The 27,890-nt window shown below is 45.3% G+C and overlaps 1 protein-coding gene across 1 annotated transcript; it reads right to left on the bottom strand.

The window, feature by feature from the left end:
- Positions 1-207: 207 nt before the first annotated feature.
- Positions 208-27,833, bottom strand: LOC121627529 (transmembrane protein FAM155A-like). The gene is made up of 3 exons (XM_041966477.1): positions 26,898-27,833; positions 3,154-3,325; positions 208-506 (listed from the first exon to the last, which is right to left on the bottom strand). The coding sequence occupies exons 1-3, from the start codon at positions 27,582-27,584 to the stop codon at positions 208-210; spliced, it is 1,158 nt and encodes a 385-aa protein (XP_041822411.1). The 5' UTR covers positions 27,585-27,833.
- Between the last annotated feature and the right edge of the window lie 57 nt (positions 27,834-27,890).

The following is a 27,890-nucleotide window of genomic DNA, read 5'->3' on the forward strand; positions in this document are numbered from 1 at the left end:
CTCGGTTCGGTCCGTGTCCAGTCCCAGCACCCTTAGCTCCCGTTAAAACCCTCCCACTTCCTGTGGTTGATGGTTCATCTGCGGCAGATTGTAGAGGCATTTCCAGCATGTCTCGCCAGACGTGTCCCTGGCAGCCATGACATTGTAAAAGCCATAATCCTCTCGAGCGACATCACTCATTACAAGCACCAGATTCAACCCCGAGGTTCACTCCTCGTTCGAAGCGCTCTCCTCCGGCGAGAAAATGGCAGCCACGCCCACCAACGTAGAATTATGGGAGGCCGAAATGATGATGACAGTGTGTAGGAGGACGAGGGCCAGCAGGCAGATCTTCAGCCGCCCGCTGCACAGTCTCGGGTTGGCAGCGGAGGTGACCGAGGCCCCCTCGGGCTGGCAGGAAGAAGCAGTCCTTTTTAGTGTCCCGCCTGAAGGGTTGTCCATTTTGGAGTCCCATCGGACGTCGCAGCACTCCGCCTCACTGTCTGATAGATGATCTCCCAAGAGCCCTGAGAAAGAGATGACACAGGAGAGAAACGCTGACTTTCCCCTGCTGCATAGTGTCTGTCTATTAATAACAGTCAAGGTGATTTAGTGTGCTGACAGCTGATACCACTAAAAATTTGTTAAAAAAAAAAAATCTGAATGAAGTTGCCAATAAATGACTTTCTGTTGAGCAGAAAAGCATGATGGGACATTAAAGTCAGACTATGTAACTTCTGATAAATAGCAACCACTGGCAGATACAATTACGTGATCAGGGTGAAATAAGTGGAAGTACAAAAGAGTATTGAAAGCCATGAAATGCCTCAGTGACGTCTGTTCTACAGGTATGTCTGTCAAAGGTTTGCTCACATAAGCTGACATTCCCTGCAGGGGCCAGGCCCACTGAGAGAGAGTGCATTTCATTCAGTTTATTTGTGGGAGGAGAAGAAAAAATGTGCATTGTCACTTTAAAATTCTCCAGCGAAAGTATCGTGGGTTCAGCTTTTAAACGCCCTTTAAAACTTGATGTCATCTTAAAAGGACAGGTCCACAGTATTTCCACCTTAAAACAGCAGTGAGGCGGCCTTGTTAACAGCGAGGCAGTTTTTGCTTCCTGTAATCATGAGCATCCCTGTCCCTACTGGCCATTGAAAGGTCCCCTCCTAACATGCTTGCAATGCAGAAATGCAGAAATCCAGCCAATTAAATACGTGATAAAACAACTGTGCTTCATGCTAACAGTGATGCAAAATGAACATTAGGTAGTCCTGCTCATTGATTTGCAATGGCAGAATCTCATATGACACATTAGACAGATTTCTATTGTCTCATGACATGGATATCTTATGAATGACTTGCTAATTTATGTCCAATGCTAGCCAGATAAATCACACAGATACTGTATAGGTATAATCCAACATAGCCCGTCTTTAGGAATAATTTTAGGATTGAATGGAAGTAGGGCATCAGTTCAGTTAAAAACAGCATCTGTTATTAACAACAATCAAATTTGCATTCAGTAGTTGAACTGCAGCAGTGATGGTCACCGCATCCGCGCTGACCCTCCTTTTGGACGTCCATCAGCTCTGTAGACGGATCACCGGACCTCCGATTGTGGCCGTGTGATCAGGACGCCGAGGGCCAGACACAGTGACCGTGAGCTGAACTCAAATTAAAGCCCGCGTCCAGGCAGAGGGTGACGTCTCGCTGCGTCGGTCGATGGCTCGGGAAGCGTTAACTCGCCAGCGTATGAAAGGAGCTGTCGCTGCGCTCTGCTGCACGGGGCAAACCCTCACTCACCGAACGAAAGCAGAGGGAGAGAGCAGTCGGAGGATGGTGAGAACGGATCTAGACCTGGCTCATCTGACATGGATAAAGTTTATTTCTGGGCTGAAAACTCATCAGGAATTGCGAAAAAAAAAATTGACCAAAATCCTGCATTAAGGACGTTAAATGTTGCCACACTGGTAGACTAAATGTGTCTCATCCACAGCTCACCTGCACAGGTGTTTGAACTTATTCTCCCTGAACAGACCCCTCCTCAGGACTGCATGGGCATGTACAGATGGTTTGACTGACATCTCCCTGAGTCCCCTGTAGCTTTTATTGCTCCTGTGAAGGTGAAACTTACACCCTTGTCATTCCTATTAGGGACGGTATGAAAAGTATATTTAAATTTTTAAATATAGCAAGATCCTGTCCAAATTTTCAAGACCAGTAACACCCTCCCCCCTCCCCCAAAATAGCTCAAAATATATTGCTGAGTTGACCACGACTAACTAAATTTGAGGTTGTATAAGCGAAACCTTCATCTATGATTGGAAATAGCCACCAATATTCACATTAGAAGTGGTTAGAAATGTCTAAATGAATGGCTTTTAACTTACATTTACAATATTAACGCCTGAAAGAGTGACGGGATTGTCTTCTGGGAATGATAAAGCGCACCTTTATGACCCAGTGCGCACACTAAACCCATCATCTGCGATGCGATTCGCCTCTCTGCCGCTCAGCCAAACGAAAAGTACAGCACCACCCTCCCCCTTTTCTGACCGCCCCTCCTCCACTGTTCATTTTGCCACCGTCCCTTAGCTCTGGAACATTTCGGTGACCTCGCATAATTCCACCGAGCATCAACCTGAGCAGAGCTCTCAGCAGCCAGAATAACTGCAAACACCAGCGTGGCTGTGCGGGGACTTGAAGATGATGCTGTTGCGTTGCTCAGCTCTCCCAGATAACTTGTTTGTTGACACACAGCCAGCGCCCGGTCCTCTGAGACAGAGTCCTTGCTGAGTACTACTGTCTAAACTGCAGTAAATATTGAGAGACAAGCCAAAACCAATTCATCAATGCATTGTTAAAATGTCCTTGTCTGAGCTCGGCTGTGCTCAAAAACACCACTAGATGTCATCAGAAAGCCTTCAGAAGCGCTGTGCTGTTTTCCTGGAGGAATGCCGTCCAGTAAATAAGGAGACCCACACTGTGCATGAATTAATACGTGCATTCATTTATAAAACGCTGTTCGCCGACAGAAACGAAATTGGGAGGTTTTCTCTGAGGCAGTGGAGAATGCAAGGCCACCCAAACACCCACACATGTAAACATGCACTCCGCTCTTATCTGCTGCAGATGTAAACAGGAAGTAGCATCGGACGGTGAGCGGGTATTCACCTGTGCAGATGAAGCTGGGGCTGCCGCCGTGGATCAGGTCATCGTTGTCGGGCAGGATGAACGGACAGCTTTGCTGGACCTCCAGGCAGTACTGGTGGCACGGTACCCTCTTCTGACAGGACTGCTGGGTGGTGGGGAAATACTGAGCGCACAGCCAGGGCTTATAGGCCGTCTGAGGAGGAGAGGGAAGAAGAGGAGGTGACGTTAACAGATGCTGGTTCATGATCCACTTAAAGACTGGCCCTCCCTCTGTTAGCAGTCATTTGTCCATTTGTTATCTTAACACCTTTTCCCATAAAGTAATTACCTGTGCACTTAATCCACTGAGCATCGCTTTTCCAAAATGGATTCCCGGCACTTCATGCATTAATGGAAAGCTCGGGAGAGTCGAGGCTAGTCTGCTAGCAGAGCCGCTGGGATACTGGATCAATCCCGCCGCAGAGCCGTGCCAAATACAGTGTAATGATTTGCTTCTTTATGCAGCAGTGTGAGGATTTTTCAACTTTTCACAATAACGTTCACAATAATAGAATCTCAAATAGATTATAAATATAGGCTTTTCAAAATCCAAACTTATACAAATTATATACAGACAATATATATATTTCACAACTCTAGCTGGCAATATCTTACTTTTAAAGGTGCAACATTCATTTGGGACATAGGCGCTTCAAATAAATACTCTGAAGTATCAATTCACATAAGCAGTTTCTTTCTTTTGGCTAGTTAAAAAAGTTAATATATGTAACATCAACCCTTTTACACAAAGCAGTGTACCAGATTGTTCACAGCACCGTGGTGGTACACTTCCTCCAGAGCGAAATATCTACATATAAAGTTGCACCTTTGAGGTGAACTTACAACACAAAAGGCACAGAGGATGCAGTGAAATTCTCAACTGGGTTTGTAAAAAAACATTAGTATTATACTAATTTTAGGGCCAACCCTAATTTCTTATTCATAATGTCTGTTATAATGTCTTTTATACGCCAGACTAGTGCTGCAACTGTGTAATAAATTTCTTCAATAATCTATTAGTTTCATCTGGAAAACGTGGACGCTTAGGTGATTTTACTTGAAAAACTTTCAATATTGTTGCTGATTAAAATTTCTGTCAATCAACGAGTCGTTTCAGCTCTACACCACGCAGCTTTGGAGTGGATCACCAAAACCCTTTCAGTCCTCTTCCGAGTTAGACTTGCTGTAGTTCACTGTGATTGGGGATGTAATACTAAATGCACAGACTTCTGTGCATAAGGAGACAGATGGTGACATGTAATAGCCAAAGCCTCGGGCTTGGAAAGCTTAGCAAAACAAAATGAACCAAGGGCAAACCACAGTCTGGATTCATTCTCATTTTTAGCTGTTTCTTCATGTGCTTTTTACTGGGATTAACACCAGAGAAGGGAAATTACAGCAAAGAGCACAGACAATCCATTGTACAGGGACTTTAATCGGATTTGTTTCGCCAAAATCTCCACCAACCTGGTGGGAAGAAAGGTCATCCGAACTCTCTCTGATAAACAGCCTACATGTGGCCGTGCGACCTATGCTACGAGGCTGGTTTGCTCGTAAATGAGCAGCATGGCCCTAAGTAGGGTTTAGAAAAAGGGCTACATGCGACGTGAGAGCGACGGGCCAAACTTTGGATCGGACAAAGCAAAAGAAACACCGCATGTGCCAGCAGAAAACACGAGCTCACTGTGCGTCGACACTAAACCGACACTGGATTTTCAAGATCCAATAGTGATTCGAGAGCTAGAATAATAAGTCTGCGTTTTTCTTTCTAATCATATACACACAACATAAACACAAATGTTTCATAGGGATCTCCTAAATTTGGTCTTGAATAGATTGTGACCAATATGTAGTTGAACATTTACAGTTACAAAACTTCAAGTCAGTCATTGAATTTCAATACACGCCTACAATAAACACAAAAACAACAATAATATTCTTAAGTTGATTAGCAGCATTTAGAAGACAGACACATAGAGCTATAATCAACTCATGAACTCATGTAAAGAAGACTACGAGTAAAGCCATGCTAGAGGTGCTAAGGCCAGCATTTTAGCAGCTATGATGTTTAACATGCTAACTGCGGCTAATTGGGAACCACAAAGTTTCTCATTGATGAGACACCTCGACATGTGCAGCCCACACAATTTCACTCTGTTGTCAACATCAGCGACTTGGACCTGCTCGCGTCACAGCTGTTCCTATCAGTCAGCTGCGTCTCCTGATGACGCCACGGTGTGTCACCTCTCGTCTTGCAGGATTCGGTAAGACGTGCAGGGGAAAGGTCTGTACTCTAAATAATAGAAGACGTGCCAGGATTCAGTGAGGAAAAGTGTTGAGAGTCGTTGGACTATCGGACGCATGCGAGCAAAGGGGTACAACAACCATCTCCAAGTCATTAATCACAGACCAAACAAACCATTAGAGTAAATCAGATAATTACCAAGTGCAAGAATAATGAAGTGTTCAGCATTAGGAGAGTTTTGCACACACACAAATGCAATATTTTGTAAGACACGTCACCTCGTCGCTCGACGCTCTGCAAATCGGCTTCACTTGAATTCACATGTCACTCAAGTAAAAGCAAAATTTCAGAAAATGTTTGCAAAAAATGTGCTTGTTTGATGTTTTTTTGCCTTTTTCAAAAAAGAGTTAAAGCACTTAATTGTGTTGTGTTGTAATGGTACAATAGCTTTCCGACTAGAGAACTGGCGGCGCCACCTACTGCTTATCTCCATGCATCCACTTCCAATAACCGCATAGTGGTAGTGGATGGACACAAGCGTTCATTCACATTTTCTTTTGCCGATTTTCTTGATATTCGCTTAAAATGTGTGATGCTTTGTCAAAAAATGAGTAGGACCCCATCGCGCATAGTTCAAAGATCATTGAGAAAATAGGTTTTTAGGGCCTTGAAAGTAGTAATATGAGGAATTATCATGGAAAAACACTTTCTGTCTTGCAGTTGAGAATAATTGGTTTTACATTTCCTGTTTGTTGTTCAAGTTTAGCCTTTGCTATTTGCAATTACAGCCACCTACAGAAACGTCATCGCAAACACAGATCCCACGGAGAACGATGCCACAGTGGAGAACACGCCGCACGCACAGTTAATTATTCCCTGTGTTATTTAACCACAGAGGAACATCTATGGCTTGAGAGGGAGGGTGGTTAACTGGCAGTGTGGTTTTAAAGTGTCATGGGTGTTAAATTACAGCCAGGACCTCCACGTGGCTAAAAAGGTAAATCTGCCCCTGCGCCAACCTCCCCTGCGCTCTCAAATGCAGAGAAATCAAATGGGCGTCTGATTTGTTTCCTGTTTAGAGCGACATACAAAGATAACAAACACTGCACAGGCAATTATAATAATTATAATAATCTGATTATGGTGATGAGAATGATAATGATGAGAACAGCGTGGACCCAAATGCTTTGTAAAATCAGAGCTATTCCAGACACGTATGACTTCATGTTGATACACTGTGTGTGTGGTAGGGTTAAATCCCCGTACCTGTTTGCCAGGAAATACACTCATCCCTCAAAAAAAAAGGTCACCACTCTGGATTTCAAGATCTGTCTGGATCTACCCTGGCGCAGGGTAAAAAACGTTTTTCTGCTGATATTCACGTTCATTCTAACCGTGGTGACTACACCTCCTTGTATGTTCGAGGGTAATTTGGATAAATCACACCGACAGTTTAATTCCCATGATCCTCTGCTTTTGGCAGGAGTGTTCTCACCATAGAGGGGCTCTGCGTAGAGGAGAAACTGGCTCCAGGCCAAGATAAAATCCCTCAGATCATTGATTACATGTGTGTTTTAAGAGTTTGTGGTATTTTGTCGGAGCCAGAGGTGTTAAATCCATGACAGAGGATTTTCAGCGTGGCGGCTTCCTGTCTGTGCAAATGGCTGCTGTTTAATTCGCGATGATTTAGCATAAATTCTTGCCAGCGGTGAGATAATCCGTCTAGGGATGCTGCGGCTATCAAAAGAGAACCAAAACAATACGATCGCAGTCAGACAGGAAATCTGGGTCCTCCTGAAGATGTATGCTGGCAGTTGCCAAGGTAACGGCTTGTTCTGCTTTTCATTAGAGCTCAATGGGTACTGCCCCACTCTCTGTTGGTTTTCTGTTTGTGTGCACATGTTTAAGCGTGCAACCAGGCCTGTGTGTGTGTGTAAATGCGTGCGTGCGTGTGCTCAGCGTGAAAAGGGAAGCGTATGAGAGCAAATTGAGTTAGTCAGGAAGCAGGCCTGGAGTCTGATTTGATCAGTCTAATGTGTGATCAGTGTGAATGGGAACCTGGCACTCAAAAAGCCTCTGTCGCCATGCAGCTTAGTCTGCTTCAAACAATGTACTGAAGCCCCGAGACACAGACAGGAAAGACACCAAGCTGGCAACCGTTTCAGCCTGGCCTTTATGTCTGCAGCTGATTTCATTGCCATTCGTACACACAGCGTTTCACCCCCCCATCCTTTGGGTGGCCAATACTTCAAATCAAGATCAAGACGGTGGTCCTGATGTTGTGGACATTTTCATTAGAGATGAGATTAGAGATGTAAAATATGCCAACGAGACATTTTCTGCCAGTGCTTACATGCACTTCTTTTGTAGACTAAAAATAACATTTAAAAATTAAGATTCAAACACTGCTGCTTTGGCAGATAAGTGTCAGCGCGGCGCTGGCATCTGTATTTCACCACAGTGATTACTATTATATAAGAGGCAGACTGTAGAACAGTCATGGACGGCTTCTTATTGTCTGTAGCGTGCAGTCCTTCTACTCTGGGACCAGCTGCTGCACCAGCCAGAACATACTGTTCAGAACTTTATTTTAAATTACTCTTGGTTTGCAGTATACATTACTTCTTCATCCATATTTTATTAATTAACTTCAAACCTTGACATCTTTTTGCCTTGTTACACATCAAGAAACCTCAGACTTTCCTCCTGAGTCCAACCTAAATGAGAAGAGAGCAGATGCATCAAGGTGATTTTAAAAAGTCAAAGTGAATTTTGAATTCTCTTCACTTTTTGTGTAAAGTCATATTAAGTATGGTGATACTGCAGCTACTTGACACAAATATTTTTAGGTGTATTTGGAGAAATTGCAACTTTTCAAGCCTCTTTTCCCTATGTCAACAAGCCCACGTGGTGTTAGTAATTAATTGAATCTGTCCCTTTGCAACATTCAGCATTTATGATTCAAGATTGCCATTATTGTCATTGAGCATAACATGTCAATGAAATTTGCGTTGCAACCCCCATGTTAGAAACAAGATATTAAGAAAGATAAGAATGAAAGAAAGAAAGATAATAAAATAGGATAAACATACTAGAATAAAATAAACTAACATGCAGTAAAAATATGTGTAAATGCAATAAAAATATACCAGAAATGAAAATATACCAAGACAATAAAAATATACTAAAGCAATAAACAATAAAATATACCAACAGCTGCTGAAATATACTAAAATGTATATACTGAGTGCAAATAGCTGACAGTTTAGTTAAGTGTGTGTGGACTAAAATGTTAAGTACACAGAAGGTGCAGGTCGAGGTGGAGGTGAAGGTGGAGGAGCACCCATTGTGCTGTTTAGTGTGTATTGCAGTGGAAAGTAGCACGCTAGTTTAGCTAGCTCGAGTGGAATTTGCTAATTCTCCCACTCGGAAAGTGGAAGCTACTTAAATTAAGTTGAGTGGAACCAGATAGTATTTTCACTTGGATGGCGGGAGCTAGTTAGAGTAGCTTGAGCGTAAGCTGCTAGTTTCTCCACACAGAAAGTGGCGGCTAGTTAGCATAGCTTGAGTGGAGGCTGCTAGCTCTTCGCTTGAAGAGTGGAAGCTACTTAGATTAGCTTCAGTGGAACCTGCCAGTATATACACACAGAAAGTGGAAGCTAGTTAGCCTTGCTTAAGTGGAAGTTGCTTGTTTTTCCACACAGAAAGTAGAAGCTAGTTAGCATAGCTTGAGTGGAAGTTGCTAGTTTTTTCACACAGAATGTGGAAGCTAGTTAGCATAGCTTGAGTGGAAGCCGCTAGCTCTTCACTTGGAGAGGGGAAGCTACTTAGATTAGCTTCAGTGGAACCTGCCAGTATTTACATGCAGAAAGTGGAAGCTAGTTAGCCTTGCTTGAGTGGAAGCTGTTCGTGTTTCCAATTAGAAGGTAGAAGCTAGTTAGCCTAGCTTGAGTGGAAGCTAGTTAGGCTTGCTTTCTCATATTATAACTGATTCCCACTGGACAGTAGCTCTAATTCACGTTATCTTTACTCTTGCTGACTTCCTGGCATCTCCCACACACTCAGTGTTGTCTTCGTTACACATTAGAGGAGCTATTATGATATCATTAGCATTAGCTGTCGTTGTTTCATGCTCGTAGTCCTGAGCAGTCCTCTGCACTTGAATCACTGAATCACAGGTGGGATTAATGCCACCTGGAGATTAGAAAATGAAATTTAAATTTCTAATTTCTGGTAATAACAAATTTAACCAAATAACTGCACAAGGCAAAACGAACATATATGCTGATGTCACAGCAGAAACGGATTTTAATTTCAGTTCAATTTAAATTCTACTAGTTTGAGTTTTCTGCCTGGCACATAGAATAATCAACAGTTTGGACAAATGTGCATCTTATGCCTTCAGGGGGGGTTCTGCCTGTGTGCTGTCATGTAGCATCAATCAATCTGAGAGCAAAAAAACATTTTCAAATCGAATGTCGGCTCAGTGGGAAGTGTGTGTGTGTGTGTGTGTGTGTGTGTGTGTGTGTGGTGGCCCCTCTCTTTTGATAATGTACAGATTTTACGCCTGGCAGGAAGTGAGCCGTACTTGTGAAAGGATGAGGAGAATTACTTGGCTGTTTTGGTGCTCAACGCGATATAAATTAGCGACCACAGAGAGAAATGTCACGTTCGCGATGTGATGAGATAACCTGTGTTTAATACTACAAAGGGTTTCTCGCTGCTCGGCTTCAAGGGGATCCACGGCTCAGCTCAGATGGATAACACACCCCCCTGTGACTTTTCTGTTGGAAGAGCGGGTCAGCTTTGGTCATCCCACCGGCGTCCAGCAGCTCACCGGCATCGACCGTCTCAGGCTGACAGCTCCTGGAAATCTGACATGCAAAGCAGCTCTTTCCTCCATCCCACTTCGCCCTGGCGCAGGGCTTCCCCTCGCCGTTCCCATTCACATGCCTGTCATTTGACACAGCGAGGACTGTGGGAGAGCTTGAGCAGCTGAGCAGCGGAGAAATATAAGTGCTCAGTATTTATTCCCGAGCAAAATTACCACCACCATGAGAAACCGTCAAACTAAAGTTACTCCTCAGCGGCAGCCGCAACATAAAATCACAGAAGAAACACTTAAAAAAGAAGCATCCGCGCTATTAAATGTGTTTTCATCCATTTCTGCTTCACACTTGTGCCGAGTATTCACTTAGAAGATGCACTTGCAGTATTTCATCAACCAAAAATCGATATTCTAAATATCCAAGATGCATCTGAGTGTTGGAAAAGTATTCTAAGTATTAGAAAAGGGCAACGGAAAGAAAATCTCCACCAGTCCAGAATTTATTTCTTTTATGAGGTGTAACGCCTGCTGGACAGATGTTTACGTAGAATATTAAAAGTAGCTGCTTTAAAAGTAATTACTAGAAACTGAAAGAAAATAAAAAGTAATGTTGACTGCTTTGAAACAACATGGGTTAAATAGCTGTGCAGTTAAAAATCATGGAAGTATTGAAGGTAAACTAATGTGTGTAGGTACATGTACGTGAGAGGATATGTATATTTGTACACATGTATAGGTTTATTAGCGTACATAATAATGCATGTACTGCACCTAAGTGCACATGTATTTATTTTGATGTATTATTGAAATGCTGCATTCAGGACCCATTTTTTCTTTCTTTCACTTTCTTATTTTCTTAAAATAATTTTTATCTTGTTATTAAAACTTTTTTTCAAGAAAATATTAGAAATTGATATTGCAGCTTACATCCACAACTGTTCCCAGATCGCCGCAGAGTCAGCCGTGTTGTGGCTGGCTGCTCGCAGCGCCCAGCGTTCGGTAATGACATCATCCACGTCAGAGGTAGTTGTCTAGAGACGCCGGATGTTAATAACATGCCACCACGAGCTCAGAGGGGAATAGCACCAGCATATCATAACAAAATATTGGAATATGCGTTTATAGAGGCTGCACATGGATGCCCCGAGTACTCGCATTATACGGATATATGCGCCGCTCCTCTGGGGGCTAATTTCTTCAGAACGAGTAAATGGTCGTATTTAATGCTACAAATAAGGTCCAGGTTGTAAAAACCGAAAGTTATCCTTTCATTGTCTGGGTAGTTAAAATGTGTGTGTGATGTTTAATGTATCTACAGTGGTGCAGTACCAAAACAAATGTCACAAAACCACAAATTTAGCCAACAGCAGCCTATCCCTGAACTACACTTCCTAAATCAAGCGCCACATTAACTGTACTCACGCTGGTTTAAGCTCGCGGGTTTGTAAAAACTTTAACTCAACACGCCACCAAGTATCAACTGTCTCTTTGTTCCCAGCAGGACGGTGTTGTCGCGCGCACACGGCGGCTATAAAGTGGAATGACAGAGACGGCTATAAAAAGCGTATGAGTCAGCTGCAGAGTGAGATCCCGGTTAGAAGCTGAATGACACAGATCATTACCACTCACACAAATCACGGCCCGGGTAGAACAGGAAGCAGCTCTCACACTACCTGGACTATTTTCAGCTGTGTTTCTCCCTTTGATGAGGAGCTTTTTTTCTTTTTTTTCTTCAAAGCACCAAAATGTACTGAGTGTGCACAATATAAAGCAGATTCCTGACACTGATGACACTCAAATTAGGACATTTTTGAGGTGGAGCTGAATATGCAGTCACCTGGTCTGCTTCATGAGTCTGGGTGGCCAAAAATCGAAAGAGCATTTTCATATTTCTAGACACACTACATGAAAGAAACGCCATCAGTCCTGACAAAATGTTGTTGACAGGACTTTGATTCACTCACAACTCAAATCTCAGCGGCCGCCTCGGGTCACTGACGCAACCCTGGGATAATCCAGCAGGACAGGGACGCGTACTGGAGTCTGTCTTCCCGCATTGATGTTGGTACTTATTACATCCCATTCCCTGGTGATGTAACGAATCCAGGCGCCGTATGTGTGCTTCTGGAAAATGACACTCTGAGGCAGAGCGTTTTTCGTCAAATTAGATGGTTTGCAATTTCAGTGCAACCCTTGTTTGTACGTTCGCCGTGTCATCTTCTGCCAATGAGTGCTCTCTTGAAAAAACAGGGTCAAAGAGGGGCTGCGGCGGAGGACTACAAATGTGACTGAGCTTAAAATGGGTTTTCTTTTTGGAATAGCATTCTGGCAAGCAATGGCCTGAGGGTTCGAAGACAGAGGGGGAGCTCAGCCCAACCTATAGGTCCTGCAAAGATCAATAACACCTCTGACACGAGCAGACTGACACTCCACGCAGGGTTTTTCCCTCAATTCTAAGCAAGCTGTTGAATATTTTTAGCTTACTTGCATTGTCAATAATGAAAGCATATTTGAAGTTATAATCCTTAAATTTTCCAGTATAACTTCCTTGGGGAAATGCAGGTGTGCATGCTTGTGTGATGCGCATGCTTAAGTGGAAAGCACTTAGGGAGCGCATGCACAGTCCTCTAAATTTGTATTTTAATAATGATAATAAGGAAAGAGCAAAACCTCGAAGACTGAGGGTCGACAAGACAGAACAAAAGCACACTCGGTCCATCCTCTTCACTTGCAAACAGAGATATTAAATTAAATATTACTTTATATATATACCCTAATAGAAATATTGAATCTGTATGGAGATAAATAGTCTCAAAAGTGGGGACGGTTGTGTGTTTCATTGTCCACAAATAAGAACCAAGATTTGCAAATGTGTGTGACGACCTGTGAGCAAATAACTCTGCATTGTCCAATTAAACATACAATACAAGCAACAAAAATTCACATATATGCGCAATAATTTAGTCAAGCTGGGTGTGAATTTGTGAATTTTTAAGAAAAACAAAATCTGGGTTTATGCTCTTTAACTGAAACTGTGTATTTATGTCAGTGGATTACAGAATATGCTTACAGTTAATGGTACACAAACCAACCTCTTCAACAAGACTGTTAAACATCATCATAAACCTGAATGAAGCCAAATGTTTGAACATATGTTGCTTCTTTTTAAAATAATGGAACAGTATCTGTGTTTCTAATGAGATAGAAAACACTTATTTTCCACAAGCCCCCAAACAATTGGTCTTTATTTTTTGTCAAATGGTTATAATACACATGCTCCCCTGAAACAATGCTGAAGCTCTCTGTGTGTGTGTGTGTGTGTGTGCGTGTGAGACACTCGGACGTTTTTTCAAGTCAACATCTTGTTTCAAATCTCAGGTTTAACTAACACTAATCAGAACTCATTTATTTGTGCAAATGGCTGTAAATAAATGCTGCTGGTGCATCCTCGCGTTTCCTTTGCACACAGAAATCTCAAGTACTGAAACATTCATATTCACGAGCGATGCAGCTTTGCATCAACCTGTGGACATGATGCTGAAACCATAAGAAGCAGATTTTTTTGTACAGTTTTAGTCATAAAGCTTTTGTTTTGTCCTTCACATCAGCAGTAAGTCAGTAAAGTAGCATCAGATCCGCCCACAACATGAAGATGTACATTCTGATCTTGCAACGTTGATTAGTGATGCATCAATAGTATTGACAGGCTTCCAGAAACCCTGAACCTTTTAACTGGAAATGCCCTGTAGAGCATTATGGAGTGCCGGCGCATGAGGTCTGACCGGCCAGCTGGGTGGACATGAGGAACGGGTGGCATCCGCTTCCCTGAACCGTGTTTTGTAGATCAGTTCTGAGAAAACATGGTCATGAATGTGTATGGCGGGATTTGTTTTCAGCCCGGTTGAACGCGCAGGCGCAGCAATGGATCGTTCAGATCACAAAACAGGTAGATCTAAGAAGCGGCTTTCCATCTGCTGTGGGAGACAAACCCGATTTCCGGTAGACACGAGATTGTTTCCCAGGTTTGGTTTCACGTTGCGTAGATTAAGTCGCGCTCCGGTCGTAGCATCCCTGTTGGCTCGGTTCCAGCTCTGCAGCTCTCCTCTCCGAAGGTTTAAAGAATTCATTTTCGGCTCGATCAGAGCTCTGGGAGGCTGCTGGATGGGTCAGGGTGGCTCTGCTTTGTCTATCGATGCAGAGCCAGCCGACTGCGTGAGGCCCGACCGAAGCCCCGGGCGGGCAGATAGATGCTGAGTGGGTGCTCTGACGCTTTGACACAAACAAACTGGACTGAGCTCAGCTGTACAGTTCGAGTTACGCACATTATCAGCATCCATTCATCCTAAACTTACGTGTTTGAGTTAAACACGGCCTCATAATTGTACTTAAGTGCAGGACTTGAGGAGATGCACTTAGCTGCTTCCCACCAGCGATGAGGTTACAGCTGATCAGTGTGAACGCTGTGTTTTCTAAAACATCCTGTGTTGCAAAGACTCATTCTGCGTTTGCAGCCCGAGCTGTCTTTACAGGCCCTGGCTCGGGTCTTGCGCCGGCCATTTTAAAGCAACCGCTTGACATTTTGAGAGATTTCGCTTATTTGCTTTCTTGCTGGGAGTTAGATCGATACACCCTCATGTGTGAGCGTCAACTCCGGAGCCCGACCTCGGAGCCAATTAGCTCAGCTTAGCATGAAGACTGAGAGCAGGGCTACAAACTCCAAAAATGCGCCTGGGGAGAAACGATTCCGTAGCTCTCTGTAAAAATCACGACGTTCGGCTCGTGGTGTTATTTCCCGAAATGTCAAACTGTGTGAAAACAAGTGCTGTGTCTCAATTCCATACTACGCTCTGATTGCACGTGGTGTGCACTTATTGTCCTGTTTGTTGCAGTGAGCGTAAAACAAATCATATCTTTACCCCTTCGTACTACACTACAATCTAAGTGCGGCTTTAGAACGCCACCGCTGATTCAATGATAGGGTCGCATTCTTTCAAGTCTGCCTGAGCGTCAGCGGGGGGATCGTATCGCAAAGAGGGAATCATGTGCTACAGAGACAGCGACTGTGGATGACAACCACTTGATTGAACTGAAGCCAGCATGGACAGGACAAACGATTCCAGTGTTAATGTGCGTATGAGCGCCGCGGCTTTGTGTTAAGGCAGCCTTGAATAAATGTGAAACCATCCTTTAAGACAAAAAGGAGGGCAAATATTTAAAGGCCCTGGATACACATCTGGTTGCACTCACTTCGGCAGATGTGTGGGCATGTGCAGGCTCTGCTTGATTGACATCGCCCAGGCTCTCCTGTTAGCTTTTTTTGTGCGGCTATTACCTGGATCATTCTGATGAAGTGAAGGAATACGAGGACCCAGAAGTCAGTATCATCTTTGTAAATATTTATGAACTCTTCTGAAGATTGGGTGTCTTCAGAAAACAGTACATGAGGGGGGGACGGTGTCACTCATTATCCCTTTTCAGTGGCCGTCATTACCAGCCAAGTGTTGGCAGTAATGACAGCGAGGGAATGAGGAGGAATGGCCGCCCCGAGGGGGAGAGCGATCAGGATATAGATTTATTAGCCTTAAAGGGAGGGAAAATGTCACAGGTCACTGTGAGAGTGATGGAGGCCACATAAATGTGGCCAAGACCCCGATCCTTGCGTAACACTCCCGGGTGTTAACATTCACCTCAGTCACTCCCTCAGAAAGAGTGCGGGTGTTATTCTCGTTTCTTCGGGGAACAGGATCATGGGAAAACAACGACTGCGTGTCGGGGAAAGATGCATTTGCACATTCTGGCCGTGCTCTTTTCCCCGTCTCATCAAGAGAACCAGGCTAATGCTAGCAGCTCCGTGAGGCTGTGTGCGGCTAAATGCTAACGCTGACATGTGTCCATGTGTGATCTCACTCATAGTGAGAAGGTGGAGTTGAAGTTTGAAGTTTTCAGTGCCTGTAGTTTTTGCATGTTGAAAACATTATGCACTTCCAGGCGTCCTCCCATCCCTTGGTAGTAGAGGGCACAGGTGTAAGCACATTCTTGCTATCATGTTATCGTGTTTAAGGTGCGACAGGCTGTGTTTACACATCATTTATGTATCAAAAAGCTCCTAGGAAATGGAAATAGGTGTAGCATACAGCTAACTCTCTCAGACGCCTGTTTTCAGTGACAGGAATAAGCGGAAGTCGTGCACACAAGTCATGCAAGTCAAGAAATGAACTCAGGATTCATTAAACCGACTGATTGGTCTGGAATAAAGCCTGGCTGCTATGTAGAGCTCTGGTATATTATACATCAGAGCTATCGGGGAGTGGAGGATTCATATACAAGGACAAAATGGAAGTTAAACAGCCAAGAGGCCTCCCTTTCCGCCCACAAGCTCCTGCGATGATACACCCCCCCCCTCCTCTCCGTCTCCCCCACCTCTGCAGTCAACATCGCGGCCTTGAAAAACCAAACTCCTCGAGTCACGGCGAAAGAACTTTTCTGATATCTCTGGGTCCTATTAGGGCACAGAAATGAGACACAGCCCGGGATTGAGCGTTCCCGTTTAACATCTACTGTTACAAAAGAGCCGAGCGCTGCTGAAGAGGGAAGGGGGGGGGGCTCTCGGCGTGACAGCGGCGCAGCTCCTCGACGCGCAGCGGAGCAGCTCTCAACTCAGGTGGCCACTTGGCAGATCAGATGTGAGGATTTGGAGGAGAGGTCACGCGGGAGCGGCATCAGGACTGTGGGCGTAGCAGGTGGCTCTGGTAATTGTTCGACACCCTCTGTCTCTTCCCTACTCACGCTAAATGGAGCAGCTCACTTAGACAGATCACGGCTGAGTGTGGACCCCTTCAGCCAGACGAGAACGCTGATAATGGACCGCTCTGCAAAACATTTTTCACTTTCTATAATATCTGTGCGTGGCAACTGTGATTTTAGGGTGAGACAAAATCTCTAAACTACAGTTAATATAAATGCAAACACGACTTGCAGGTTTGTGAGGCGCTTACAGAAAGCCCAATTTAACGTGGATCATTTTGCTGACAGTGCAGTTCTACTGGACAATGTGATGTGGAATAACCTTTCAGACACGTGGAAGGTTTTGGTTTGGTTCCAACAACATGGTCTCTGCAAAGGATGCAGCAAAGCCTCCTTTCCCTCCTTCAGTTCGCTGTGTTCTAGTCTAACATCATAGCCCAACTAGAAAGAATCTGCTCTTCAATCACTGCTTTTGTTTATGGTGCACTTTCTCTGCAGACTCGCCTTCTGCGCCACCAGTTGTTCTTGTTGTTTTCAGTGCTTTACATGTTTGCGCAGGCCTACCTTAAGTTCAAAACGGCCGCACCGACAGAAAAGAAAATCTCAGTGTTTGTGATCATTGCGTGAAACGACTAACTTTGGAGTGTGAAGAACTGTCTTTCTTTTTTCAATCCTGCATAATGATCAGATCTTGGTTCATCTTGGGGGAACAATGTCGCTCGCTGCTGTGTGTCAACACCTTCAGAATCGCACCGACTGAGTGACGCTGCCATTGCTGGTCGTCCGTCGTTTGTGAGAAATTACATGTTTGCCGACGCTTTCTTTGAATATCGCAGCTAATCTCAGATGGAATAATGATACACTGCAGTTCAAAAGTCTGAATGAATCCAAAACACCACCGAGCCTCCAGCTGGTTCGTACGCTTGTACGACAATAAGTAGTGTGTGTGTGTGTGTGTGTGTGTGTGTGTATCTACAGCCTGATCTCATTCTTCTGTGCCACAGAGCTCCATTGTTATCAAAAACTATTAAAAACACATCAATGAGCCACTCTATCGCACTGGCTGACATGTCCCTTCATTACCATGAACACACACTGTCGTTTGTTGTGAATCAATCCCACTTACACCGTCCTGCTTCAACAATACTCACTACAGCACCAAATGTGGCTTGATCAACTGAAAATAGTCGCCAGCAAATGGACAATTTTTTCGTTTGAGTGACATTTGACAGAGACTACGGTGGCCAGCTGTTTTAGGAAATTCCAGAGCCTTTTTTAAATAAAAATAAATAAATCAATCATTTCCATCGTCGGTAGGATCCAGTTGGTTTGGCGCCAGGTGCCACAAGCAGATTAGGGAAGCCAGAAAGTATTGAGAGACGCACAAACACGTGGGATTTGTTGACAGCATGTTTCTGCTTTGATTGGCAGACATTGCTCGGGATGACATCATAAAAATGACCTCACACGTCTTTAAACAAGCGAGGAGAAGGTTCATCAAAGGACCTGTTTGTCCGGGTGAACCAACTCTCCGTCCAAAAACACCTTCCAATCCTTTTCAGAGTCTCTTCCAAGGCAAGTGGATACACAGTAAATCAAAGCTGAAAGGGGAAGGGAACAACAACTTGTCAAAAAGAAAAAAATCATTCAATTCAACTGAATTTGACAAATTCTCGACGCTGACCAATAAGAAGGTGTCCTGACAGCGCCGACCTTTGCGTGAACAAACAGCTGGAGAGTCTAAACTGGAGGAAGCTGTCGAGGCTGCGTTCCACCGATCACTTCTCCTTAACCTCCTCAAGAGGTTGGCCTAAAAACTCCCAAAAAAAGGGCCCACATTCTGAAGTGAGTGGACCTGAACCCCGGCACTATAGTTTGTTGACTTTTAAATTTCCTGTTCCTGTTTTTCATACATGTCAGAGCAGAGCAGGAAGGTGATAAACAGGCCAGATTGATGTTACAGAATCCTGGTGTGGCGCGTTTTAATACACTAAAGACCTTATACAATCGTATAAATCGCAGGTTGACTGTCATACTGTACATCAGCTCATTGCATAAGATGTCAGCGTGCATTAAGCAATTTAATGGAAAGAACTCTAAGTGTGGAGCTGGAAGATAGCGCTGTTAGGCAAACCGTCGCACTGCGCTCCCATAAACAGAACTCATGTCCAGTGGCTGACAATTCATTTAACAGGACAAGCATCATCCTCAATCATCCTAATGGGCCACACGGAGCTTAACAGAGATTCAAACCTAACCTTTTACCGAGTCCACTGTATACATGCGGCCCTGGTTCGAAAAAAGCTTTTAGGGAGGGCACATGAAGAGAGAGGTACCTTGCTGGGGAGTCGGCCAGATAATCCCATTAGAGCCAAGTGGTGGCGAATTTTGATGTGATCATCTGAAGGTAGCACACAGGATGTTCGAGTTACCAAGTCATCAGTTTTCATATCTGACGCCACCAGCTGTAGACGATGCTGGTCAGTCCCCCCCCCCCCTGAACAAGGGCACAAAACCTCCACCCTGCTCCTGCATTTTCCACATTAGTTAAATATGGGGTGGCTGGGATATGCATTCAGGCTTATATCTGTCCCTGTAAAAATAATCCATTCAAATACCTATGCAGACAATAGGACTGTTAGACTAATTGATGTCATGCCCATAAATGAATGGAGGTATTAGTGTGACCCTTAGGTGTTTCACAGGAAAAAAAAACAAAACATCCTGCTTGCAACATCTTCATTTTCTCGCAATTACGAAACCAAAGTAATGAATGTTTTCACCATAATTAAATTCTGGTTATTCCATAAACGGGGGGAACAGCTTGGCAACTAAATGCAGTTCATCTCCAGGGACGATATCTATTTTTTTTCATCTTATTACGGAGGTGCTAGTCTTATTTGGGGGAAAATGAAACAGAAAATGAAAAAAAAAAAACACAAATTTTACACAAGATCAGTTCGATAGGTATGTAACAGTTGTACGTGGGCTTCAGACTTCTAATCTGAACAGGAAGCCTGCATCATGAAGGTGAGGGTGGAGTTTTGAAAGATGTGGCAGTTTCCAAAGTAGGGGGCTCTAACAAAAAGAGACCACTTAGACGCGTTCTGGCCAGTCTCAGAGCCCACTGGCTATCGCCTGACAGCGGTTTAGCCGCTGGGAGCCAGTGTTTCAGGGCTTTAGGTGAGGACTTCCTCTTCCACACACTTGAGTGCCGTGGCGGGGCGAGAGGAAAAGTCAGGAGATCACCAGCAGTTCAGTCTGGTTAAAAGCAGTTTGTTAGATGGATTCGTTCCTGCACACAGAAAGAAGGCAGCTCTAATCACAGCCATGACATCAAACAGGCTAAAAAAAGAGGCCACTTATACATAAACTCAGTAATCTATCATGGCTGTTAGTATCTTTTCGGTTGTTTGCCCTGTGTATTTTGTTCTATTATGGGTGACTGTTTGTTTTCTGATCTTTATGCTTGCCTTACACTGCCTTTTTTCGGCCTTATTGATTTTAATAAGTATTTATTCTTGTGTTAATGAGGACCCCGGGATGGCTAGCGACCACTTTGTGGAAGCTAATATGGATCCATTAAAGAAAAAAGAATAAAGAGTTATTGCATGTGAGTGAGTGTCTCCTAGAATGAAAATGCCACAGAGGTTAAATGAGGCCCATTAACGGGGTAACCCGCTTTAACCCCCGTTTGCCTGGCGCGGCTTCCCTCCCTCCTCCAGCCCTGCCGTGATGTCACGTGATCCGCTCCCTGTACAGTTAAAACAATATGGAAGCTCTGCCGTGCACTGCAGCAGCCAGCCTCCCCTCTCTCCCTCCTCCCTCATTGGCATGCTGCTCAGGGATATGCCCATTCATAAAAGGCCTGTCGTGGAGTGGGCCAGGCATCTTGAGGGGATGAAACCCTCTCCAAGGTCAGCGTTCACAGCCGCTGCAGGGAGGCACAATGGCGGAAATCCCGCGTGAGCGCTTCCGTTCGCGGCTCTCGTGCGACCTAGACAGGTGAACAATGCGATGCGCTGCAACAATCTGTCATTCATTAATGCACACGAGGCTCCGTGAGACTGGGGCACACACACACACACACACACACACGGTGTCTGCTAATATGAATAATGAACAAAAAGCCGACAAAAGCAGCAATTAAAAGGAGCATGGGTGATCACAGGATATTCATGCAGATGAGATAAACCACATTAAGACTGCAACATAACGGATAGATTTGGGGATGAGAAAGTCTGTGTGTCTACGTCTTGTTGTCAAGTCTGAGATACTGTGGAGTGAGCGAAGGAGCTAATGAAAGCTACTTCCACACAGTGAGCCATCATAATCACTGGGAATGGGTCAGCTTCCACATTAGCATCCGTGTTGCACCGCCATATTTCTACAGTAGCCCAGAAGAGACAATCCAAACCCTGACTCTAGAGAGCGCCTTTTGTGTCTTTCGCAAGTTTCCGTAGGTTCTCCTACATGCTTGTAAAAGGAGGCGCGAGGTGAGGCGCGTTTCGTGCAACCTCAGCACTTGATGCCACTAAATCCCTTTCAACCAGCAGTGACAGAGCAACATTAGCATTCATGTTGGGGTCAAGTTCCTGCCAGGCTACTTGGTGATTTGAGCTAAATGCTAACATCACCATGCTAGCATGCTAACAGTGACCATGCTAACACGCAGAGGTATAACACTTGCTATTTTCGCCATTGTAATTTGGCATGTTAGCATGCCAGTATCTGCTAATTACAGCTGAGGCTGATGGGAATGTAATTATTTGTCAGGTGTTTTGCATTCAGCTAGAAATTTCGACCTGATGGTGGCACTCGAGGAAGAGTCGCGGGACCACCAAAGTAATTCAGCCTGGAAGTGGACACGTATGCGTGTGCCTGATGGCGTGACAATCCGTTCAGCGGCCGTTGAGATATTTCAGTCTCTAGCAGGCTGCAAGCTAAAAATAAGATTTTGAAGGAAACCTTTTCCAAACCCAAAGAGGAAAATACATTATCTCACAAGGCTCCATCTGTGTTGAGGCTTTGTTTCAGGGCCCCCCATCTGAGAACTGATATCCTTGTTGTTACACATCATTTGCTGCACAATTGCATAACTGCCCATATTGTAAATAGGGAAATGATGAATCGAGTGCAACCGTAACACTTGTCCACCCAAACTAACACACACACACACACACTCCCAGGTCTTATGGCACAATCAGACAGGTTCAGATAGTAACATGATGTCTTCACTGAGCTCAGGCGCTGCCCTATTTTGGTCAGAGGAGCTGCCCACTATCAAATGAAGGACAAGTGAAAGCGGAGGGCTCGGCGCAAATCAATAGGGATCAACCTCTTGGTATTGCTGCCACCCGTCCCCCCGGCTCAAAAAGAGCTCAGATCAATGCAGATGTGTGCGGTTGACAAGGATCTAAAGAGGGAGCACGCTGTGGACGCTGTCCTCCTTTCCACTTGCACACAACACCGGCTAAGATTAGACATCCAATTGGACCTGGGGGGCGGGGGAGGAGCCGGATTTGTGCATAGACTCGTCGGTGATTGTGTTCTGAAATGATTTTACATCATAGCAGTGGTGGCAAAAGCAGAAGAAGTAGCACTCGGCGTAGAGGTCGCAGGGGGTCATAGAGGTAGAAGTAATAATAGATGTTTTATTGGAAGCAGACAGAGTTCAGTTCTGGAGACTCCAGGTGCTGAGAGTTCTGTCTTTGACACTCACACAGGTGAAATTACGTGGGAGGAACGAGTGTTTTTCGTGTGGTTTTGTGAAAAAATATTGTGATCACGTCAGGTGGGAACTGAGACGTTTCCTACATGGACTGATCCAAAAGGGAAAGTCCTCAAGCTCATCATCAAACGTCATGTCCTGTGTTACGTCCCCACCAGGGATGGTGGATGATGAGCTGAGGGCCTGAACTGACCCCCCAGTCTGTCACAGTCTCTGTACATTGTGCATACATTGGTTTGTAATTTCTTGTAGCGTAGCTTGATTAATTCATTCAAAACTGGATTTTACCTTGAGATCAAACTACAGATCAAATAACCACCAACATACTTCCATGCAGCCTTTGGGTCCGCTGTCAATCATGGGCCACAGGGCAATTGCACCTATTTAAATAGTAAGCCAACCTTCATCGCCACAAAAAACAACAATCAAAACAATTTGTTGATTAACGGATTAGTTGATCGGCAGAAAATTAATCAGCAATAAGTAGGATAATTCATCGTTCATTATTCTGTAAGCAAAAATGCCTAAAAGGAGCGAGTTCCAGCTGTCTAAAGGCTCTGGAAACACATTAAGTCTTTGTCAATAAGACTAAATAAGACATGACTTGTTTATGAAAAGTTTAACACTTTTCACCAGTAAAAACCTGATTCAAAGCAGCGAGCAGAGAAAAAACGAAACACAGAAATCTCTCACGTGAAACAACCAAAACTGCTCCACGTTTGGCAGAAGACAGTGTGTTCATGTGGGACACCATCACTCCGACCAAGCAGCTGACTGAAAAACAAGCTTCAAGGCCTTTTAAATGTGAACATTTTTTAGTATTCTGTACAGAGTCTGACCAGTACTCAATTTCTGGGGCAATCATAATGAAAATAATCAGTGGCTGCAGCCCTAATCATCTGGTTGTTTTTTCAGTGTCCTGTCATCGTTGAAATGTGAAGAATTTCACTGGCTCCAGCTTCTTAAATGTGAATATTTGCCGGATTTCTTCATCTTTCACGACGGTTGATTGAACATCTCTGGGTTTTGGGCTGTTGTTCCCACAGAACAAGACATTGTGAATATGTCACACTGGGCTCTGGGAAACTCTGACGGTCATTTTTCATTGCTCTCTAACATGTCAGACCTGATAGATTATGGAGAAAAAAACAGGCAGATTAATCGATAGTGAAAATTGTTAGTTGCAGCCCCAATGACAACAAAACACCTTGTTTTTAGACTTTAAAGCAGACTATCACAAAACTATATACTGTAACATGATAAAGTTTGATGACTGAAAGCAGTTGCTAATGATAATGTATCAGACAGTATACCAGTTTTGACAGCCTCCACCAATTAATGTGATAACAGTGTGGAGAGTCCAGCTGCTGTGCTGCAGACATGCTTTTTGAGAAGCCAGGTTTGTTTTGGCTTCACTGTTTCCTGTGAAACTACTAGCGAGCCTGACATTTTGGTTAAAAAAAAAAAAAAAAAAAAAAAAAAATGCTGCTTTCGAGTCAGCACTAGTGCGTCGGCCCAGGTTTAAATGTTTGGAGGCCGGCCCCGCTGTCAGGATGAATGGTGGGTTTTCACGGAGTCAGATGATGGAGAATCCCATTGTGAGGAAGAGCACGCCGGCCGTGCCCGCTGTGTGATGTTTCACCTCAGGCTAGAGGAATCAAAGCACCACCTGCGGACCACAGGAGCCACTCCGGCACAACAAACGCTACTCTCCATGTCAAATATCCTCGCTTGAAATGTCAAAAGATCTTCCTCTGGCTTTGGACAACCAAACACTCTACCTGCCTCCGCTGTTCCCCTGCTCGTTGAAATGACACACCGAGGCAGGGATCTGTTTAGTTAATGTCTTCGCACTTGCCAGGTCAGTGTATGCTATAATCTTGCCGCATTTACGCAGACGCCATATACACCCGTCTGAGGCGGCACGCAAGCTGCACCGCCCGGCTTCTCCAAAGCAGGTATCCATTAACCCAACAAGAGCTCGAGATTATCGTTTGAGTCACGCCGCTCTTTCCTTGACGCTGCGGACCACGCAGACAGGCTCGATCAAGCCTATAATCACGGAGGTGATAGAGGGGGGTCGTTGTTAAGGAAATTAGCAGCTTGACTAAATCACTGTTTTCTCTCCAAGTGCAAAGAGGTGAGTTCAGAGGACGGTGAAAACATAAAATCACGCGGACTGAAAGAACGAACGCCACACATGGAGGCTCGAGTGCGCCGCCGAGCAGAGTCGCCAGTCGACACCAATGGGAGCATTCCTCAACGGCTGATGCTCGATGGCCGCCTTGGCTATTGATTAGGAACAAAAAGCTGCTTTCAGCAGCGGCCGTTGCCATCTTTACTCGTCTGTAGCATGATTGCATATTCTAAAGCTGGCAACTGACCAACCATGAAGTAAGACTCTGAAGTAGCTTAGCTCAAGCTAAGCTAAGGCCTTGGTGTACAGAGAGTGTTTTGAGCTATCAGAGATGGGATATAAAGCTCCCAGCTGTGAAATATCAGAGCTAAGCTTACTTTTAATGCCCGCTGAAAAAGAAATTTGTGAGAAGGGGTGCGTGACAAGTTCCCAGAGACCAAGGTGATGTCTTCTGATGTCTGGTTGTGTTTGACCGAAAGTCCAAAAGTCAAAGATTACAAGTTTACAATGACATGGACAAATGACAGAAAAGCAGCAAGCATGCAGAGGATTTTCACTATTATTCCTTAAAAAATGAAGATGAATTGATGATCAGAATAGATGGCAATTATTTTTCTGATAATGGATTAATAATTTCAGCTCTATCCAGAACAGAAGAATAGTTTGTCCTTCAGATTGACAGTGTAACACAGCTTTAAATATCAAAATAATCAGATATAAGACTATAAAACCCAATTTCATGTTTGGGCACAAGATAAATTACTGTGCACAAAGGAAGCACGTGAGTGTTTAAATGAATCAGAATGTGAGGTCTACAACCGTATGAATGCTGGATTTATCTCGCCCAAAAAGGCTGCGTTGTCTTTGCCAGGATTAAGACATCCAAGAGCAAAGAGAATATAAAAGAAAGTGAATCATTGTTTGATGAACACACACACACACACACACACACACACACACACACACACACACACACAAGGGATTCAGTAAGTCTTTTTGTGCTTCCCCTCCTCGAAATGTAAGCTAGCCTTGCAAACTGGGCCCGCCCGTGTGCATGTGGGTCTATCTGAGAGCATTTGATTTGTATAAGCAGGCAGATGGCCTTATTAGATTCGCGTTCTTGACGCCTGTGCCTGTGTCTCTGCCGCTGGTTGGCTGAATGGAGGCCATCTGGGATTGGCCAGGGCTTCTGTGAATGGAGCCGGGGAGCGCCATTCAGCACCGCGGACAGCTCCGCGCGCGGCTCCCAGGCGGCGCGGAGACGCGCGCGGCGCCGAAACGCAGCCTCCGCGGCTCAGCGCGCGCACGCGGCGGCTGAGCGGCTCTCCGCGTTTCCCGGACACCCGTCACAGCCCACTCCGACCCACCTCAGTCCCTCACAGGCTGGTAAACAAGTGCACGGCCGAAACGAGGCCTACGCGCGGGCCTGGTAGTGAGCAAACACAGGTCGAGGCGGAAAAAAAAAGCCTTTCGCCACATTAGGCAGGGAAACCACCTCTTGACTTTAATGAAACGCTCTCGATGTGGAGTGGGCGGCCATGATGACCACCTGGCGGACTGCGACAACACACACAGGACACCCAGAGTTGTTTGCATGTGCCGGCAGCCTCCTTCCTGCTCATTAAAATGTTAGAAAGGGGGCGACAGTGCAGTTCTAACGTCCCGATCTGGGTGCGCGAGGGCTGATCAGGTGGATTGTGAGCTAAAGCAGCGCCGGGCGGTCTTCAATGTCAAAGAACAGAGTGTGAACTCAAAAGGGGGGGACGCAGAAACGGCTCTGGATGCTGGAAAAAAACACTAGCAGGGCCTCCATCTGCACATTAGCATGGGGCCTAAACACAATGAGGAGATGAATGAACATGAGGCCCGGAGCCGGGAGTCTCCTTGAATCTGTCATCCGTCTCCATGGCGACAGGAGGAGGAGGAGGAGGACCAAAACTGGCATCTATCCGGGCCCAAATCAACAGATGGCCACCACATCACCCCCCCTCCCTCCCCCGCCCCAAATCAAAACACCCCCCCTTTCCCTTTCGCATCCTACCTTGCACTGCTCCATGCACGTCCTCACTGAATATGCCCCCGGCTCATATTTCTGAGTCAGGAGCTCAAAGTCCTCGTACTTCTCCTGGGCGTGCTGGTCGTAGCGCTGGTACGCCTGGACGCACAGGCTGCATCTGGTGGTGTCGCCGTCGCCGAGCACGTCGAGGCTGCAGTTCAAATTGTCCGGACTTGTCGACCCGTAAAACAAATCCAGCAGAGAGTAGGAGTTACAAAAGGAGAGGTACAAATCGCTCATATTTACAGCCCGCGTCCCCTCTTTGTCGGAAAGGCCCCCGCACAAATGGTCGGCATCTGCGAAAGCGAAGCAGTTTTTAGATAAACTATCCTGGTGGCAAGTTTCGAGCCGCCACAAATGTTTGGTAGAGTTTCCTATAAAAATAGCATCTGGGTTTCCTCTGAGGCTGCTGTGTGCTGAGTGGGTCTGGGGTGAGAGGAGGTGGGAGGATGCGAACTTGACCCGGGTCCGGGCCAGCTTGGCCTCAGCGCAGAACCACAGGTGATCAGAGAGGAGGATGGTTAAGAACAAGAGGGATGCCAAGGACAGTCGCCATCTCTGCGCCCTCTCTGAGTCGGTGAATGGCTTTTGGTTGTCGCGGGGGGGCTCTAGCCAGATTTGGAAGCCGTCGTCATCTTCTTGCTGCCAACACGTCCCAGCACCCCTGGTCATATTTTGGGAACCGGCCGACTCCACCGTGGGGGCTCCTCTGCCGCAACAGTCATTGACGTGGGGTCCGCTTCGCGTTTTCCTCCCCTCAAGTGTCAGGTGGTGGGTTGTCCCGGCTTGCTTTTGCGATCAGCGGTAAATCCCATTAAAATGAGCGTGGGCCGGATGGCAAATCAGACGCTGGCGACCACGGGCCGCATCCTCCATGGCTGACCGGTGAAGCCGCTGTCCTCCCGTCCGCCCTGAGCTCCGCGCCGCGCCGCTCCGCTCCTCTACGCAGCCTCGACTCCGTTTTTAGAAACACTCGCC

This window comes from Chelmon rostratus, chromosome 24 (genome assembly GCF_017976325.1).
Source record: "Chelmon rostratus isolate fCheRos1 chromosome 24, fCheRos1.pri, whole genome shotgun sequence".
Classification (NCBI taxonomy): Eukaryota; Metazoa; Chordata; class Actinopteri; order Chaetodontiformes; family Chaetodontidae; genus Chelmon; species Chelmon rostratus.